The sequence below is a fragment of the Engystomops pustulosus genome, chromosome 4 (assembly GCF_040894005.1).
Source record: "Engystomops pustulosus chromosome 4, aEngPut4.maternal, whole genome shotgun sequence".
NCBI lineage: Eukaryota > Metazoa > Chordata > Amphibia > Anura > Leptodactylidae > Engystomops > Engystomops pustulosus.
The window spans coordinates 210,219,312-210,239,531 of NC_092414.1; the positions used below are offsets into that span (position 1 = coordinate 210,219,312).

Below are 20,220 nucleotides of genomic sequence, written 5' to 3' on the forward strand. Positions count from 1 at the left end.
GAGGACCGGGTAGGTGGCCCTCCAGAAAAATTAAATGCATGAAGTACTATAGCAAGAGCCAGTGGGCCCTGTCAAAAAATAGCCATTTTCCTCTGCTTTACTGTACAAAGAGGAGGAGAAGGAGGAAAATGAGGAGGAGGAGGAGGAGTGGATCAATTATTCAGGTTGAGCTTCCTTCACCTGGTGGAGATTGGAAATTCTGAGAAATCCAGCCTTTATTCATTTTAATAAGCGTCAGCCTGTCAGCGCTGTCAGTCGACAGGCGTGTACGCTTATCGGTGATGATGCCACCAGCTGCACTGAAAACCCGCTCGGACAAGACGCTAGCGGCAGGGCAGGCAAGAACCTCCAAGGCGTACAGCGCCAGTTCGTGCCACATGTCCAGCTTTGAAACCCAGTAGTTGTAGGGAGCTGTGTGATCATTTAGGACGATGGTATGGTCAGCTACGTACTCCCTCACCATCTTTCTGTAAAGATCAGCCCTACTCTGCCGAGACTGGGGACAGGTGACAGTGTCTTGCTGGGGTGACATAAAGCTGGCAAAAGCCTTGTAAAGCGTACCCTTGCCAGTGCTGGACAAGCTGCCTGCTCGCCTACTCTCCCTCGCTACTTGTCCCGCAGAACTACGCACTCTGCCGCTAGCGCTGTCAGAAGGGAAATACTGTTTCAGCTTGTGCACCAGGGCCTGCTGGTATTCATGCATTCTCACACTCCTTTCCTCTCCAGGGATGAGAGTGGGAAGATTTTGCTTGTACCGTGGGTCCAGGAGAGTGAACACCCAGTAATCGGTGCTGGAATAAATTCTTTGAACGCGAGGGTCACGGGATAGGCAGCCTAGCATGAAATCTGCCATATGCGCCAGAGTACCAACGCGTAAGAATTCACTCCCCTCACTGGCCTGACTGTCCATTTCCTCCTCCTCCAACTCCTCCAACTCCTCTTCTTCTGCCCATACACGCTGAACAGTGAAGGACTCAACAATGGTCCCCTCTTGTGTCTCGCCAACATTCTCCTCCTCATCCTCCTCCACCTCCACCTCCTCCGATATGCGCTGAGAAACAGACCTCAGGGTGCTTTGGCTATCAACAAGGGAATATTCTTCCCCCGTCTCTTGTGACGAGCGCAAAGCTTCCGACTTCATGCTGACCAGAGAGTTTTTCAACAGGCCAAGCAGCGGGATGGTGAGGCTGATGATGGCGGCATCGCCACTGACCATCTGTGTTGACTCCTCAAAGTTACTCAGCACCTGACAGATATCAGACATCCACGTCCACTCCTCATTGTAGACTTGAGGAAGCTGACTGACCTGACTACCAGTTCTGGTGGAAGTTGACATCTGGCAGTCTACAATCGCTCTGCGCTGCTGGTAAACTCTGGATAACATGGTCAGTGTTGAATTCCACCTCGTGGGCACGTCGCACAACAGTCGGTGAGCGGGCAGTTGGAGGCGGCGCTGCGCTGCCCTGAGAGTGGCAGCATCTGGGCTGGACTTCCTGAAATGCGCACAGATGCGGCGCACCTTCGTGAGCAAATCAGACAGATTGGGGTATGTCTTGAGGAAACGCTGCACTATCAGATTTAACACATGGGCCAGGCATGGCACATGTGTCAGTCTGCCGAGTTGCAGAGCCGCCACCAGGTTACGGCCGTTGTCACACACAACCATTCCCGGCTTGAGGTTCAGCGGTGCCAGCCACAGATCAGTCTGCGCCGTGATGCCCTGTAATAGCTCTTGGGCGGTGTGCCTTTTGTCGCCTAGGCTCAGCAGTTTGAGCACCGCCTGCTGTCGCTTAGCGACGGCACTGCTGCTGTGCCTAGAGCTACCGACTGATGGCGCCGTGCCCACGGATGGTAGTTCGGAGGAGGAGGTGGAGGAGGGGTGGGAGGAGGAGGAGGCATAGTAGGCCTGAAACACCTGGACCGAGGTAGGCCCCGCAATCCTCGGCGTCGGCAGTATATGAGCAGCCCCAGGGTCAGACTCGGTCCCAGCCTCCACCAAGTTAACCCAATGTGCCGTCAGCGATATATAGTGGCCCTGCCCGGCAGCACTCGTCCACGTGTCCGTGGTCAGGTGGACCTTGTCAGAAACGGCGTTGGTCAGGGCACGGATGATGTTGTCTGACACGTGCTGGTGCAGGGCTGGGACGGCACATCGGGAAAAGTAGTGGCGGCTGGGGACCGAATACCGAGGGGCGGCCGCCGCCATGAGGTTGCGAAAGGCCTCGGTCTCTACTAGCCTATAGGGCAGCATCTCCAGGCTAAGCAATCTGGAGATGTGCACATTAAGGGCTTGGGCGTGCGGGTGGGTTGCACTATATTTGCGTTTCCGCTCCAGCGTCTGGGGTATGGAGAGCTGAACGCTGGTGGATGCTGTGGAGGATCGTGGAGGCGACGATGGGGTTTTTGTGGCAGGGTCCTGGGCAGGGGGCTGACTAGCAGCTGACACAGGGGAAGGAGCAGTGGTGTGCACGGCCGGAGGTGAACGGGCTTGTTGCCACTGAGTGGTGTGCTTAGCATTCATATGCCTGCGCATACTGGTGGTAGTTAAGCTAGTAGTGGTGGAACCCCTGCTGAGCCTGGTTTGGCAAATGTTGCACACCACAGTCCGTCGGTCATCCGGTGTTTCCTTAAAGAACCTCCACACTTCTGAAGATCTAGCCCTCGCCGCAAGAGCCCTCACCACGGGAGCTTCACTAGTTGACAGTGGCGCTGATGCACCAGCTCTGGCCCTGCCTCTCCGTCTGGCCCCACCACTGCCTCTTCCAACCTGTTCAGGTCGAGGACTCTCCTCCGTCTCAGAAGCACTGTGTTCACCCGGCCTCTCAACCCAGCTTGGGTCTGTCACCTCATCATCCTCCGATCCCTCAGTCTGCTCCCCCCTCGGACTTCCTGCCCTGACAACAACTTCCCCACTGTCTGACAACCGTGTCTCCTCATCGTCGGACACCTCTTTACACACTTCCACTACGTCAAGAAGGTCATCATCACCCACAGACTGTGACTGGTGGAAAACCTGGGCATCGGAAAATTGCTCAGCAGCAACCGGACAAGTGGTTTGTGACTGTGGGAAGGGTCCAGAAAACAGTTCCTCAGAGTATGCCGGTTCAAATGCCAAATTTTCCTGGGAGGGGGCAGACTGGGGGGGAGGAGGCTGAGGTGCAGGAGCTGGAGGAGTGGCGATTTCGGTGACATGGGTGGACTGCGTGGAAGACTGACTGGTGGTGGACAAATTGCTCGAAGCATTGTCAGCAATCCACGACATCACCTGTTCGCACTGTTCTGGCCTCAACAGTGCTCTACCACGAGTCCCAGTAACTTCAGACATGAACCTAGGGAGTGTAGCTCTGCGGCGTTCCCCTGCTCCCTCATCAGCAGGTGGTGTCTCACCCCGCCCAGGACCACGGCCTCTGACCCCTGCAGTAGTTGGACGCCCACGTCCCCGCCCTCGTCCTCTACCCCTAGCCCTCGGGTTAAACATTTTTAAAATGAGAGTTATAACTTTATTTTTTTTTTTACTTTTTTTTGTTTTTTTTTGTGTTTTTTTTTTTTTTTTTGTGTTTTTTGTTTTTTTTTGAGTTTTTAAAACCAAACAATGCTATCCTATTGCTATGGCTATTTTCTAGCCAAGTATCAAAGGAAGCACAGTACTATGCCAGATGAGATGACACTGAGTTATTGCCTAATAGAAATCCAACCCCTACTGAATTTTGCCACTTCAGCCTTTGCTATGGATATGTGCGCCACTAAGCGCAGAACACAGCGGTCGCAAGTCTCACTACAAATTGCTCAGAATTGGCAAGTACATGCACTGCAGAAACTACAGTCACCAGCAGATCAACCAGAAATCAAATATATAGAACGCTACTGTAGGCTTCAAGAAGCTGTTTGTATTCTCCTATGGCTATTTTCTAGCCAAGTATCAAAGGAAGCACAGTACTATGCCAGATGAGATGACACTGAGTTATTGCCTAATAGAAATCCAACCCCTACTGAATTTTGCCACTTCAGCCTTTGCTATGGATATGTGCGCCACTAAGCGCAGAACACAGCGGTCGCAAGTCCCACTACAAATTGCTCAGAATTGGCAAGTACATGCACTGCAGAAACTACAGTCACCAGCAGATCAACCAGAAATCAAATATATAGAACGCTACTGTAGGCTTCAAGAAGCTGTTTGTATTCTCCTATGGCTATTTTCTAGCCAAGTATCAAAGGAAGCACAGTACTATGCCAGATGAGATGACACTGAGTTATTGCCTAATAGAAATCCAACCCCTACTGAATTTTGCCACTTCAGCCTTTGCTATGGATATGTGCGCCACTAAGCGCAGAACACAGCGGTCGCAAGTCCCACTACAAATTGCTCAGAATTGGCAAGTACATGCACTGCAGAAACTACAGTCACCAGCAGATCAACCAGAAATCAAATATATAGAACGCTACTGTAGGCTTCAAGAAGCTGTTTGTATTCTCCTATGGCTATTTTCTAGCCAAGTATCAAAGGAAGCACAGTACTATGCCAGATGAGATGACACTGAGTTATTGCCTAATAGAAATCCAACCCCTACTGAATTTTCCCACTTCGGTCTTTGCTATGGATATGTGTGCCACTAAGAGCTAAACACAACGGTAGCAAGTCCCCCTGCTAATTCCTCACAAAATGGTAAAAGATGCAAATTAAAATAAAAAAAGTAGAACGTTATTGTAGCCCTAAGAAGGGCTGTTGGGTTCTTTGAGAATCACTCCTGCCTAACAGTAAGCTAATAGAACACCCTAACGCTTTCCCTGAGCAGCAGCAGCTCTCTCCCTAGCGGCATCCAGAGACAGAATGATCCGAGCAGCGCGGCCAGCGGCTAGTCTATCCCAGGGTCACCTGATCTGGCCAGCCAACCACTGCTATCGACGTGTAAGGGTACCACGTCATGCTGGGTGGAGTGCAGAGTCTCCTGGCTTGTGATTGGCTCTGTTTCTGGCCGCCAAAAAGCAAAACGGCGGGAGCTGCCATTTTCTCGAGCGGGCGAAGTATTCGTCCGAGTAACGAGCAGTTTCGAGTACCCTAATGCTCGACCGAGCATCAAGCTCGGACGAGCATGTTCGCTCATCTCTAGAGAAGACCCCACGCGTATCGCTAGTCGCCTAGCTTCCCCCTAAGGAATCTTGGGTTTTTTCCCCCCAGACTTTGTATATTTGTACACTTAGTCAAACCGCACCTTGGTTTTGGGACATAGCAAGGTTTTTTCCAACTGATTCATTATCGTACATTGCCTTACACTTGTGCAGAGGAAGGGGTTCTCTGCAGGTAGGGGGGAGCTGGTGGTGTGCAGAGCAACCAGCACTATCATATGCTGGGTTGCTCTGCCTGTTGTATTTGTGTGCTTTGCACACTTTTTAATGGTTTTTATTGCTGTTTGTTCTTGCTGTGCTCTTTTTGCATTATCAATAAAATTGTATATCTTTGGTCATATAGCGTACATCTGTGTTCATTTATAATTTTAGTAGTTTTTGCTACAGCTTTGGCCGTCATTGTATGCTTTTTACTTTAGTTGTGCCGATCCCAGCCTCTAATCCTACTTTGTGCTGCTCGTCCTATTAAATCCATTTAGTTTCACACACGTGAATCCAGTGAACACTATACAGTGCACATACAGGATGTACATAGTGACAGCCTGGCAGCTCCATCACATGGAGGAGCAGAGAACATGTAATAAGTGGAAGAAATCATAAGTAAACCAGTTACATGAAGTATATAAGCTGTGTTGTATGCCCACTAAGGGTTAATAACTTATCTGCACAGAGCTGATACTGCCAATGGAAAAGTGGGGGAAAGGAGCAGCATGAGGTACATAGTGTGACAGAGAAAGTTCTGTAGAATAAGACTGGGGTGGATGGACTTATAGGGAAGAGGAGAGAACTTGTACCTCACTATTCTGTGCAGGAGACATCTATATCCACTGTTCGGAACACATCTAGCACTGCTACATACACAGAGAGAGCTCTTTCACATGTCAGTACAGACTCATCTGGGCTTATCAGCACAGAGAGAGGAAGCAGCTACTACAGTTCTGAGGTAATCTAAGGGGTATAGCAAAAAAAACTGCTGGATTTTGGTAACAAAGTTAATTGGCAAAGTTGTTTTACATCCCAAGAGTTGTTGAGTTGTAGAAAGAAAAAATCTTTAGGCCCTAAGGTGTTTCCATAAACTGCCCTATATTGCTCACATATACATGGCCTTTGTAAATACACAACCCCACAGTGACTGCGATTGTTTCTTATTTCTATTTCTATGACCCTTATTGACATATTAGTTCCAATGGCCCATAGCCTTCCATGTATCTTTATTATCTCCCTTTCTCTTGGTCTTTTCCGGGCTAGACTAGACTTGAATACTTGGCCCCTCACCTTCGGTTACCATTAAATGTTTCTCTTTCTCTTCATCCTACTTTATCTTAAACTCACTTTTACTAGCACTAACAACACAGCCTCCCTGTCTAAATAGATGTGAGAGATGAACGACGCAGTTAACGGTTCACCAACCAGCTAAAAGGTAGGAAGGTTTTAGTACAAAATCAATATAAAGATCGGTCTACACAGTGAAAACTGAGGAAAGTTGAAAATACAAATCAAACAAGAAGAATACAGGCTCACCTTAGCAACCTTTAGTAACAATGTTACCAGGGAGATACTATAAAACCTATTTTGCACAGACTAAGCAAAACGAGTAGTAGAAAATTAGCTTTAAGCTCCTTTCTTGCTTGTAATAATTTATATTTTGCTTGTGAGTACTCTGGCTCCCTCCGTACTTACCAGACTTCTATCTTTCAGGCTCACTGCGTATGTGGTCAAAGTATTTTCCATGGCTAAACGTCTGATCGATTTTAACAGAGATAATATATGCAAACCAGTGAGGTGGCTGATTGAAAAAACGCAAAATAAAGAAGGGAAATTCAGAGAGGATTCATTCGTCTCCCAAGAGGAATTGGGGGTATGTGTGCTCCGCCAGAACTGAACCTTATAGAAAATGTGTGAAATGTCTTGACAAAGTTTTAATGCAACTTAACATGTGAAAACTCAACAATAAATAAGTAGCTACAAAAGGTAAAAACAAAATAATAGAACGAGGTAACACATGTCATCCACATTTTGCTTGAAGCAGTTACCGTATATACTCGAGTATATGCCGACCCACGTATAAACCGAGGCCCCTAATTTTACCACAAAAACCTGGTAAAACCTATACATTTTTTACTCGAGTATAAGCTGAGTATGGGTGTTCAGCACATTTTTTGGTGCTTAACAACTAGGCTTATACTCGAGTATTTATGTATGTATTTCAGTAGTAGTGAAGAGCCCAATTGAGTTGGTGGGACTGACTTATGTGATTTTTTTTTAAGCACATAGAGTTACGTAGACATTAAAAATGTAAGGTCTAAAAATATTGATGACCTTTCTAAAGAATCAGACTGGTGATACTTCTAGATGTTTGGAGACCAGATACCAGTTAATAGTAGGCTGAAGTAGTGCAGATAACACGAACTGGCCACACAAACTGGGACATTTCAATGCTGCCGTTGACTTGCATTGTGCACGGTTACGGTACTACCGGCCATGTCTGAGTGGCCTTCCGGCACCCTCCCATCTCCAATATGCCGCAAACTTCTTCCAGTTTATGACCAGAGTTCTTAGACACAAATCCGTCTGCAGATGATTGTTAATATTCTTAGAAACTATTTTGTATCCCTATTTTTTTTTTTCACATAGGAGGGTATAAGAGAAGGTGCCAAGGAGCTGGATTCCAGTCTCACCGCCTTTGTCCTGGTCGCCCTCCTAGAAAGTGAAGAACACTGTAAAGATAAAATTTCTGTAAGTTTTCCTGTTCAATATAACACAAGTCGCCTCTTCTTCACTTTAATATCTACTTATATAACAGTTATGATGATACAATCTTTTTACAGATTGCACCGGTTACCAGATCCCACATAATAAGAGAGCTAATAGCCTCTATTGTAACTTTTTTTTTATAGCTAAACAAACTTAAAAAGTAAAATTTTATAACAATTGCATCCTCTTTGCCTATTTCAATTAGGGCAAGGTCATTAATCCTAGACCTCCCATTATTGACATGTGAAACTCCTACCAAGTATATTAGACCAACATAGAATGGAGTCGTTGGGGCACATGTATCATAGTTTGGTCTCTCTGAGGTGAATTTTAGAGACATTTGGCGGTTAGTTTTTGCACCTTATGTATAATCCTGTCTTTTTACTTGTGATACATGTTCAGTTTTTCCTATCCTAGCAGGAGCAAATTCTGGCTTCTTTTTGAGACTTTTTATTGCAAATGTCTCAAATCCACATGGACACAAGCCACGTGAGGGGGTTATATACAGGAGAGGATACAAGCCATGTGAGGGGTTATATACAGGAGAGGATAAAAGCCATGTGAGGGGGTTATATACAGGAGAGGATACAAGCCATGTGAGGGGGTTATATACAGGAGAGGATACAAGCCATGTGAGGGGTTATATACAGAAGAGGACAAAAGCCATGTGAGGGGGTTATATACAGGAGAGGATACAAGCCATGTGAGGGTTTATATACAGGAGAGGATACAAGCCATGTGAGGGGGTTATATACAGGAGAGTATACAAGCCATGAGAGGGGGTTATACACAGGAGAGGACACAAGCCATGTGAGGGGGTTATATACAGGAGAGGATACAAGCCACGTGAGGGGTTTATATACAGGAGAGGACACAAGCCATGTGATGGGGGTTATATACAGGAGAGGAAACAAGCCACGTGGGGGGGGGGGGGGGTTATATACAGGAGAGGATACAAGCCATGTGAGGAGTTATATACAGGAGAGGATACAAGCCATGTGAGGGGTTATATACAGGAGAGGACACAAGCCATGTGAGGGGGTTATATACCGGAGAGGATACAAGCCATGTGAGGGGGTTATATACCGGAGAGGATACAAGCCATGTCAGGGGTTATATACAGGAGAGGATACAAGCCATGTGAGGAGTTATACACAGGAGAGGATACAAGCCATGTCAGGGGTTATATACAGGAGAGGATACAAGCCATGTGAGGAGTTATATACAGGAGAGGATACAAGCCATGTGAGGGGTTATATACAGGAGAGGACACAAGCCATGTGAGGGGGTTATATACCGGAGAGGATACAAGCCATGTGAGGGGGTTATATACCGGAGAGGATACAAGCCATGTGAGGGGGTTATATACAAGAGAGGACACAAGCCACGTGAGGGGGTTATATACAGGAGAGGATACAAGCCATGTGAGGGTTTATATACAGGAGAGGGTACAAGCCACGTGAGGGTTTATATACAGGAGAGGATACAAGCCACGTGAGGGGGTTATATACAGGAGAGTATACAAGCCATAAGAGGGGGTTATACACAGGAGAGGACACAAGCCATGTGAGGGGGTTATATACAGGAGAGGATACAAGCCATGCGAGGGGATATATACAGGAGAGGACACAAGCCATGTGAGGTGTTATATACAGGAGAGGAAACAAGCCACGTGGGGGGGGGGGGGTTATATACAGGAGAGGATACAAGCCATGTCAGGGGTTATATACAGGAGAGGATACAAGCCATGTGAGGAGTTATATACAGGAGAGGATACAAGCCATGTGAGGGGTTATATACAGGAGAGGATACAAGCCATGTGAGGGGTTATATACAGGAGAGGACACAAGCCATGTGAGGGGGTTATATACAGGAGAAGACACAAACCATGTGAGGGGTTATATACAGGAGAGGATGCAAGCCATGTGAGGGGGTTATATACCGGAGAGGATACAAGCCATGTGAGGGGGTTATATACAGGAGAGGATACTAGCCATGTTGAGAGGGTTATATACAGGAGAGGACACAAGCCATGTGAGGGGTTATATATGGGAGAGGATACAAGCCATGTGAGGGGGATATATGCAGGAGACGATACAAGCCATGTGAGGGGGTTATATACAGGAGAGGACACAAGCCATGTGAGGGGTTATATACAGGTGAGGATACAAGCCATGTGAGGGGTTATATACAGGAGAGGATACAAGCCATGGGAGGGGTTATATACAGGAGAGGACACAAGCCATGTGAGGGGTTATATACAGGAGAGCATACAAGCCATGTGAGGGGTTATATACAGGAGAGGATACAAGCCATGTGAGGAGGTTATATACAGGAGAGGACACAAGTTATGTGAGGGGGTTACATACAGGAGAGGATACAAGCCATGTAAGGGGGTTATATACAGGAGAGGACACAAGCCATGTGAGGGGTTATATGCAGGAGAGGATACAAGCCATGTGAAGGGGTTATATACAGGAGAGGACACAAGCCATGTGAGGAGGTTATATACAGGAGTGGACACAAGCCATGTGAGGGTTTATATACAAGAGAGGATAAAAGCCATGTGAGGGGGTTATATACAGGAGAGGATACAAGCCATGTGAGGGATTATATACAGGAGAGGATACAAGCCAAGTCAGGGGGTTATATACAGGAGAGGACACAATCCACATGAGGGGTTATATACAGGAGAGGATACAAGCCATGTGAGGGGTTATATACAGGAGAGGACACAAGCCACGTGAGGAGTTATATACAGGAGAGGATACAAGCCATGTGAGGGGTTATATACAGGAGAGGATACAAGCCATGTGAGGGGGTTATATACAGGAGAGGATACAAGCCATGTGAGGTGTTATATACAGGAGAGGATTCTAGCCATGTGAGGGGTTATATACAGGAGAGGATACAAGCCATGTGAGGAGGTTATATACAGGAGAGGACACAAGCCATGTGAGGAGGTTATATACAGGAGAGGACACAAGCCATGTGAGGGGGTTATATACAGGAGAGGATACAAGCCATGTGAGGTGTTATATACAGGAGAGGATTCTAGCCATGTGAGGGGTTATATACAGGAGAGGATACAAGCCATGTGAGGGGTTATATACAGGAGAGGACACAAACCATGTGAGGGGTTATATACAGGAGAGGATACAAGCCAAGTGAGGGGGTTATATACAGGAGAGGACACAATCCACATGAGGGGTTATATACAGGAGAGGATACAAGCCATGTGAGGGGTTATATACAGGAGAGGACACAAGCCACGTGAGGAGTTATATACAGGAGAGGATACAAGCCATGTAAGGGGTTATATACAGGAGAGGATACAAGCCATGTGAGGGGTTATATACAGGAGAGGACACAAACCATGTGAGGGGTTATATACAGGAGAGGATACAAGCCATGTGAGGGGTTATATACAGGAGAGGATACAAGCCATGTGATGGGTTATATACAGGAGAGGATACAAGCCATGTGAGGGAGTATATACAGGAGAGGATTCAAGCCATGTGAGGAGGTTATATACAGGAGAGGACACAAGCCATGTGAGGGGGTTATATACAGGAGAGGATACAAGCCATGTGAGGGAGTATATACAGGAGAGGACACAATCCACGTTAGGGGTTATATACAGGAGAGGATACAAGCCACGTGAGGGGTTATATACAGGAGTGGGCACTACTGTTAATTAGCAATTTAACATGTGCATTTTTTAATGCATTTTGAAACCTATTACAACAGCTGAGGAGAATTGATTTTCCTATTTACATTACTGTTAACATTTGAATTGACAAAACGCATAGTAAATGCTATGTTAAAACATGCGTTAATGTGGCGTTTATATTGCGTTTTGTAAATGCAAATGTTAACAGTAATGAAATAAGGCAAATCCCCTCTCCTCAGCTGTTGTAATTAGTTTCAAAATGCATTAAAAACGCAATTAAACGTGTGACCTCACCCTTAGAAGTAACCAATAAAAAAAAATGCAAAAATTAAAAAAATATTGACAAAAGAGGTTACTGTTCAAAATGTTAAACATTTCAGGCATGTGAAATAATTCCAATTTATATGTTAAAATCGAGTCCATGAAAAAAAAAATCCTTTGCACCTCCCCTGGACAAGGTGCATAATTGCACCAAAATTGGCGCAAAAGTGGCGCAAAAACGGCAAAATGTCGCACGGAACATCTGGAAAACAAAGATACATAAGGCACACTGCACAAGGTGCAGACCAAGGCGTAATTGAAAAAGAGTTAAAAGTTGCAAAAATGGCGCAAAAAACGGCAAAATTAGACAATTTGGCTAGCTGAAACTATGCTACATGTGCCCCATAGATATACAATGATAAAATAGCACATCTTTATTGTAATATCTAAAATATGTGAGCAATAAAAGTTTTCAAGATTCCAATACAAAAATGGCCATCAGACGGGTGAGTCATCGGAATAGTATCAGGGAAACGTTTAGAGGGAACACAAAGGTTCAGCAAGTTATGTATAACAAGGGATTTTCACACCACACATATAAGATAAGATAAGATAATCCTTTATTAGTCCCACAGTGGGGAAATTCACAGCGTTACAGCAGCAGAGAGGGTACAGAGAGTGAAGTACAAACTATGACAACAATAATATTAGGGATAAATGAACAAAAAGAAAAGGGGGATAAAAAGACAAAAAAGAGACAAGCAATGATCGGCAGTTTGATGTTCAGTCTGTGGATGGGACTTGCAGGGACTGGTTATGTGTGGGGGGGGGTTGCAGGTTACTTCTGTTTGTTGAACAGCCTGATGGCAGCGGGGAGGAATGACTTACGATAACGCTCCCTCTCACACTTGGGGTGAAGCAGTCGGTCACTGAATGTGCTCCCCAATGCCACCACAGTCTCATGCAAGGGATGGGAGCTATTCTCCAGAATAGACATCACCTTACCCAGTGTCCTCCTCTCAGCTACCACCTGCACTGTGTCACCAGGACCCCCCAGGACAGAGCTGGCTTTCCTAATCAGTTTGCCCAGTCTGCTCCTCTCCCTAGCTGAGATGCTGGGAGATTATAGGGGCAGATTTACTTACCCGGTCCATTCGCGATCCAGCCTCGGGTTCTCTGTCGAGGATTCGGGTCTTTCAGCGATCCACTAAGGTAGTGCGCCCGATGTCCACCAGGTGTCGCTGCTGCGCTGAAGTCCGCTGGAGTTGGCTGCAGTTCACCGTCCTATCTCGGGTGCAGGTAAGCGCGTGTCAAGCGACACATTTTTTTAAAAAATTCCTCTTTTTTTCCGAATCTGTCTGGTTTTCCGATGGCCACTACCCCGATTTCCGTCGCGTGCATGCCGGCGCCGAAGCGCCACAATCCGATCCCGTGTGCCAAAAACTTGTGGCAATTCGCCGCAAATCGGTTGCGAAAAATTGCGATTCGGGCCCTTAGTAAATGACCCCCATAGAGCAAGACGATCCCACTCTCTGTGCTTCTAATATATCTAATCTCATGTCATAGTATACAAACATTGCACGATTATAGCTCCCTTACCCATGTTCAGCGACCGCACCGCCAGGTGCCCTGATGCACGTTTCGCGGATTGCTTCCTCAGGAAGCCAAAAGGAACCAATGTGACCCAATTTCCCCTTAAACATTAATTTTATTTGTATTACTTCAAAACTGCCACTAATATAAAATACCAGCCAATCACATTTAGTATAGTAGTGTGTAACAGGAAGTGATGACACTCCTTAGTAAGAGAGCTGGACGCGCATTCATACAATTTTGCATTCATTGGGATATAGGGGCAGATTTACTTACCAGGTCCATTCGCGATCCAGCGGCGCATTCTCTGCGGTGGATTCGGGTCCATCCGGGATTCACTAAGGCAGTTCCTCCGACATCCATCAGGTGTCGCTGCTGCGCTGAAGAGCATCGGAACGCACTGAAGTTCACCAAACCATCGTGGGTGAAGGTAAGCGCGTGCCGAGCAACCTTTTTTGTTTTAAAATGCGGCAGTTTTTCCGAATTCGTCAGGTTTTTTTACGGCCACGCCCCCCGATTTCCCTATTTCCGTCGTGTGCATGCCGGCGCCGATGCGACACACTCCGATCGCATGCAATGAAATCCCGGGGAAAACCTACCCCTGTGATGTCATGCACTTACAAGGTATTAAATAATACGTAACACGAGTGCCGGGCACATTTACCCCCGGGACTCTTGATGACACCAAGTGTTGGCGAAACATGACAGATGGGGCTAAAATTTGTTGTTATTTTAATAATTCAGCCAAGTATCTAGTTGACAATGACTCTCCCTTGTTAGTTCTGTGGATCGCTACCCCAAGCTTCTAGGCAACTGGATATTTCCAAATATTCCCCCCCCCAGATGTAGGGAGGAACTGGTTAGTAGATAAAGGTGGACAATAGATCGCTGACCATTAGGGTCTAGTTATGAGTTGTTTGTGTAATATTACACCTCTGATGAACCACTATGAAAAGTATAGCGGGGAAACGCGTTCTCCCGAAATGTAAACAACAACTTAGCAAACAAAGGAAATGTTGATGTATTTCAGGAGTAGTGAAGAGCCCAATTGAGTTGGTGGGACTGACTTACGTGATGCATGGAGTGGAACAATGAAATTCTGACCTGGATGTCACAGGGTTAATACTTTACTCAAATATAAACCAAATGCCCAAAAGGGCTCAATTTACCCTCTTTATCACTAAGACTTAACTTTTATTAGAAATAGATTAGGCCCATACAGTATGAGAGCTGGAGGGGGGCGGCACGGTGCCTTGCAGCGCTGGGGTCCTGGTTTCAAGCCCCACCCAGGTCAACATCTGCAAAGAGATTGTATGTTCTCTCCGTGTTTGCGTGATTGTATGTTCACTCCAAAACATACTTGTAGGTTCATTAGATTGTGAGCCCCATGGGGACAAGGACTGATTTTTCAAATTACCCTTTCACATTATCTCTATTTGGGTTGGGGGTACACAACCTTTCTCCTACATTACCTATATACACCCTTATCACTTCATCAGTGTGCCGCTAATTCATTCTCATTTATGTTATAGTTTGCCTTTACATAAAGTAGCCGGTGCTAGCTCTTAGTGATATTGCGAGTAGATGCACACTAGCTACTACTGCACTTCCTATCTATTCCTAAACCTGAGTAGCCCCCCCCCCCCCTCCACATGTTTCGCCACCTAAAATGACATTCTCAAGGGTATTGAGGCTATAAAGGTGATCATTTTGAATCACCATTGGGGAAAAAGAGCTTTATTCATTTTAATAATTTATAATGAACTTAGTTATGATAAAATTTGATAAAATTATGATAAAATTTAGTTGTGATAAAGAGGGTAAAACTTGCCCTTTTGGTTTATACTTTGTGAATTTGTCTCTCAATTCTGTGTATGAGCACCGGGCACATCTCCGTCCATATTGACTTAGAAATGTATCTTCATCCTTCCTATCCTGTAACCTGGAGCAGGTGGAGGTCGATTACCAGAGGGGACGATCAGCCGCCATGCATATCTTTTCTCAAGACGCTGACTTATGCAAGAGTCTCAATTGGCTTCCTGTATTAACTTTACTGTATTACACCAGGGTTTGTTTCCTCTTGTGCTCTGTCGCACATTATTTTTATGCAACTGGAGGATCTATCCATTGGATTTGGGAAACTGCGTCCACTTGTAACATTACATCAACTTTAACATAACGGTGGTCACACGGGCTAATACTTTCTATTCTAGACTATAATACATAATACACAAGCCCCAAATAGTGGAACATATACAAAACAATTTATAAAACCTTGATGTTCAGAATACTAACTATTTCTTATCATTTCTCTCTGGATACAGAATCTAACTTTATGCATCGGAAACGCCACAGACTATTTAAATAATACGTATCTTTCCTTGGAGACGCCCTACTCCATAGCCCTCACCTCCTACGCGTTGGCTAAGGCCGGCAAACTGCAGAACACCACGAAACTCATGGAAGCAGCTGCAGGTGGGGAACCGGAAATTACACAACTATATATAGATCTAAGTTAATTATGGAATAAGCATTTACTCCGTGTGTGTTTTTATATGTTCCTTATATTATAATTAGAATTCAGTTATTGTAGATATTATGACCGATGTGATTGATATTATTATTATTATTATTATTGCATTTATTGGGTTTTCTTTGTCTCATTTTTTCCAGATAACAACCACTGGAAGGAACCAGACTCCCGCATGTTATCTCTGGAGGCCACCTCTTACGCTCTTCTTACACTTTTGAAGATGAAAGACTTTGAGAAAGCTGGAGTGCTGGTGAAATGGATCACTGAGCAGAGATACTACGGCGAAGTTTGGGGATCAACGCAGGTTTGTCATCTGATTCAATGGTAAATGCTGTATGTTGAATTATAGAATACAGTGAAGCATTTCTGAGATCACTCTTGGGCTACTTTACCCAGAGCCAATCAGGGAAAGTGATATTATGGACTTATGAATATTGATGAGTGGACCTGTTCAGGTTGGCCGAGTTCAACCAAAGCTCCATCAGAGGTGTTTCTATGTTACCCTATCCGAAAACCTGCCGGTAACACCTGCGATCGGTGCTGGCACCAATCTAGGGTATTAACATACCAGTGGCATGTAAAGAGACAAGTCCGCTCACCTCTATTTAACACATTCACAATCAGTGCCAACACTAATTAGGGGTGTTACTGCAGGGGGTAAACCTGGACATCAAACCCAAACTTCTGGCTGAACCATAATGTTTGCTATGGACCGAAATACTTATAACTACTTGTTAATACATATAAACATCTTTATTCCAGTAAGACACAACAACACATTGTAAGCTCAGTCATCCTCAGAAGACTGGTTGCTTTCCCCACAGGAGAGGTCCTTATTTGTAAGAGATTCCACTCTGGAACAGAACCCTACACAAAAAGACAATGGGGCAGATTTACTTACCCGGCCCATTTGCGATCCAGCGGCGCCTTCTCTGCGGTGGATTCGGGTCTGGCCGGGATTCACTAAGGCAGTTCCTCCGCCGTCCACCAGGTGGCGCTGCTGCGCTGAAAACCATCGGAACGCACTGGAGTTCACCGAGGCCGGCTGAGTGAAGGTAAGTGCAAGCTCCGCGACAGATTTTCCGTTTTTAAATGCGGCGGTTTTTCCGAATCCGTCGGGTTTTCGTTCGGCCATGCCCCTGATTTCTGTCGCGTGCATGCCGGCGCTGATGAGCCACAATCCAATCGCGTGCGCCAAAATCCCGGGCCAATACAGGGAAAATCGGCGCAAATCGGAAATATTCGGGTAACACGTCGGGAAAATGTGAATCGGGCCCTTAGTAAATGACCCCCAATCAGTGACACTTACCATACGCGGTGCCAATTTTGTCCAGAGAAATCTAATTGGAACTATCAAAGCTCTGACCGTGAGAAACAGAAGAGGGTTGGAAGACGTCATACTCGTACCAAATAAATAATTGTGGAAATTCATGATCTTTTTTATTAGAAAACATTGCAATTTTGCATTTTACATATTTTTTGGTATTCTGTTTTTTTCAGCAAAAAAAAGTATATACACATTTTAGAATAGAAACTTTCTCCTTAAAACAAGATCATTGTCCTACAGTATGTGCTAATGTTTGGTTGGAGTATTGACCACATCTATAACCCCTGTCTTCCAGTCTACTATGATGCAGTTTGAAGCCCTTGCTCAGTATCACATAGACGTGCCGACATACAAAGACTTGAACATGGATGTCTCCTTCACTCTTCCTGGGAGATCCCAGTCTATAGTTCATCGTCTGGACCTGGGTAACGCCTTGTTGGCCCGAACAGAGCAGGTAAAGATCCAGGGTGTGATGGGTTCATTAGCTACAAAATCCTCACCATGGGTTTGGGGAAAAAAATTCTGCATTCTTTATTCATCTTTTTCATTGCAGACATCTGTGGTTGGAAATTTTACAGTCACCGCAAAAGGAAAAGGTCAAGGCACATTGAGGGTAAGAGAAGAATGTATTTTCTAATGTTTAAATATCGATGCCTGATTATTTTTGGCTTTTAAAGGAGTTTTCCTAGAATCCTTAATACCCCATGAGATAGGTACAGGAGTGCTAAAATATATACTGCTCTGGCCAATCAGTGGCCACCTTAGACCACAGGATGTGACTTCAGAATATCCTAGTCTATGGAGGCCACTCATTGACCAAATCAGGTCCCATAATCCATTTATGGCCAAGCCAAAGATCGTAAGGCTTGAAGTGGGTACCACTGTTAAGGCCAATGGCTCCTTTTTCATGATTGTGGCCTAACAACCACCACTTAATTCATTCTTGTACATCTCCATACCATCCATATGAATAGTGTTGAGCTGCAATTCCCGAGCATGCACAGTTGTCTCAGCATTGCAGCCCGATGAACATTACTGAGGCGATCAGATTGCCAAGATTCAGACATCACCGGCTCTCTGACTGGAGAGTGGATGAAGGAGGCGGGCAGTAAGTATGGATGTGGCTATGCATAGTTAACAGATGACAAAGCCCGGAGGTGCCCTGGTGATGTGACCTAGAGCCCCTCACAGAAACGAAAAAAGCGGGACTAGCACACCTAAGATAAGTATAATGAGGGTCAAGGCTATACATATAAACTATGGAACTCACAAGAAAACAGAAGTATGCCACAAGACCAAAAAAATAAAGTATAAACAACTTTTATTGATATGAATTACACCACAACACAAAAAAACCATAAAAACAACACACAAACAAACAATCCAGCAAGGGGACCTAGCATGTGATAGTGCTGGTCACTCCTACAAACCCCCAGCTCCCCCTCCTGAGATAACACCCCCCTAGCCACACAAAATCCAGAAATGTATCTTATAGTGGATGAAATATCCAGTGTATGTGGTCAAAGCTCATATTCCCGGGAGAATCAACAAAAAGTAAACCAGCAATCCTCCAATAGAACAATCTATAAGCAAGTGCAATGAGGTATATGTACAAGATGGATCCACATATCTACCTGCTGCAACCGGGATGAACGCAAAGGGGAGGTGAGGGGAAGCTGGGGCACACAGCCCCACGCGTATTGCCACCCAACTGGCTTCCTCAGAGGTTTATGTTTGTGTTTTTGTTTTATGTTCACACTTTTAAATGTTTTTATGGTAGTCTGAGTACCTAGAGCCCCTCAGACTCATTGCATACTTTTAAAAGCTTTTTTATTTTTAAAACAAGAGCATAACTAGCTAAAAGAAGAGTAGATCCCGCTAGAGGGGGCACACACCTGCATGTAAGTGTGCCTGGTTTACAATCCTCGATCCTGGGGCTAGATTTCCTTTAACGTGTGTAATTCTATTTTACCACCAGGTCTTATCTGTTTACTATGCTGTGGAGACAGAGAAGGAGAAAAAATGCAACAATTTTGACCTGTCTGTGACCATAAAGGAGGAACCTGATGGTAAGATACTCGCCTAGTGTTATTTGCAGTTTTCTTTTCTTTGATTTTATAGTAGAGAGAGTGATGTAGAGATGGATAGAGAGAATGGCCCACGCACACGACAAACTTTAATGCAAATACAATTGCAAGATCGGAGAGGAAGTCAGGGTCACGGATCAGTATTGAGAACAATAGATTTGGATACTTGGATAATGTTATCAGAAAGGTCAACCAGAACGCAACACAAGAAAAGTCGTCTTAATCAGAAAATCTATTGACCAGAGTAATAAAAATCGGAAAGAAAAACAAGGCTTTGCACCTAGAAAGTGAAGCTTGAGTAGGACATGTAATTTTTTTCTCACTTCAGCGACTTCCCCTTTAAATGCTTGTAATTTTTATTTATAATTTCCCAAACAGCCAAGAGACCTGAAGGGGCCAAGTCCACTGTGTCCATGACTATTTGTACAAGGTATGAGCTATAATGTGTTAAATTGAATATGTTCTATTCTTGTATAAGGGGCTACATGCTGCGTACAGAAAATTGCCAATGATACAGTGAGACACAAAAGTAATTGTGCGACATCGCTCCCTAATGGACAATGATCCGCTTTTGGCTCTTTGTGATCATTTGCAAAGATTCCCCTTCTCGTAGAGCATTATGTAAATCTCCAGTGCTGGGACTTTTCCTGTTATCCACCATTGATGACCTGAAAGTTTACAAACTAAAGACTGATCAAATGTTACAATGTGGTGTGTACCCTATTACAGGGTTACAACAATTTTCTCAATTACTCCAACCCTTCTCCATGGGGGCATTTATTATTGACTTTCAGACAGAAAACTGGAAGATTGTTTTGGTGGAAACTTTAGCACACTTCCTGCGCCACCCTGGATCCAAATTGATGAA

General features: G+C 45.1%; 1 protein-coding gene across 1 annotated transcript in view; it reads left to right on the forward strand.

The window, feature by feature from the left end:
• LOC140128251 (A.superbus venom factor 1-like) overlaps positions 1-20,220 on the forward strand; it is a 114,757-nt gene that overhangs the window by 84,591 nt on the left and 9,946 nt on the right. Inside the window, exons 26-33 of the mRNA XM_072149810.1 lie at positions 6,823-6,982; positions 7,759-7,860; positions 15,730-15,880; positions 16,079-16,242; positions 17,561-17,719; positions 17,819-17,878; positions 19,244-19,334; positions 19,731-19,782. Coding sequence (XP_072005911.1) covers positions 6,823-6,982; positions 7,759-7,860; positions 15,730-15,880; positions 16,079-16,242; positions 17,561-17,719; positions 17,819-17,878; positions 19,244-19,334; positions 19,731-19,782 — 939 coding nt within the window. The remainder of the gene's footprint in view (positions 1-6,822; positions 6,983-7,758; positions 7,861-15,729; positions 15,881-16,078; positions 16,243-17,560; positions 17,720-17,818; positions 17,879-19,243; positions 19,335-19,730; positions 19,783-20,220) is intronic.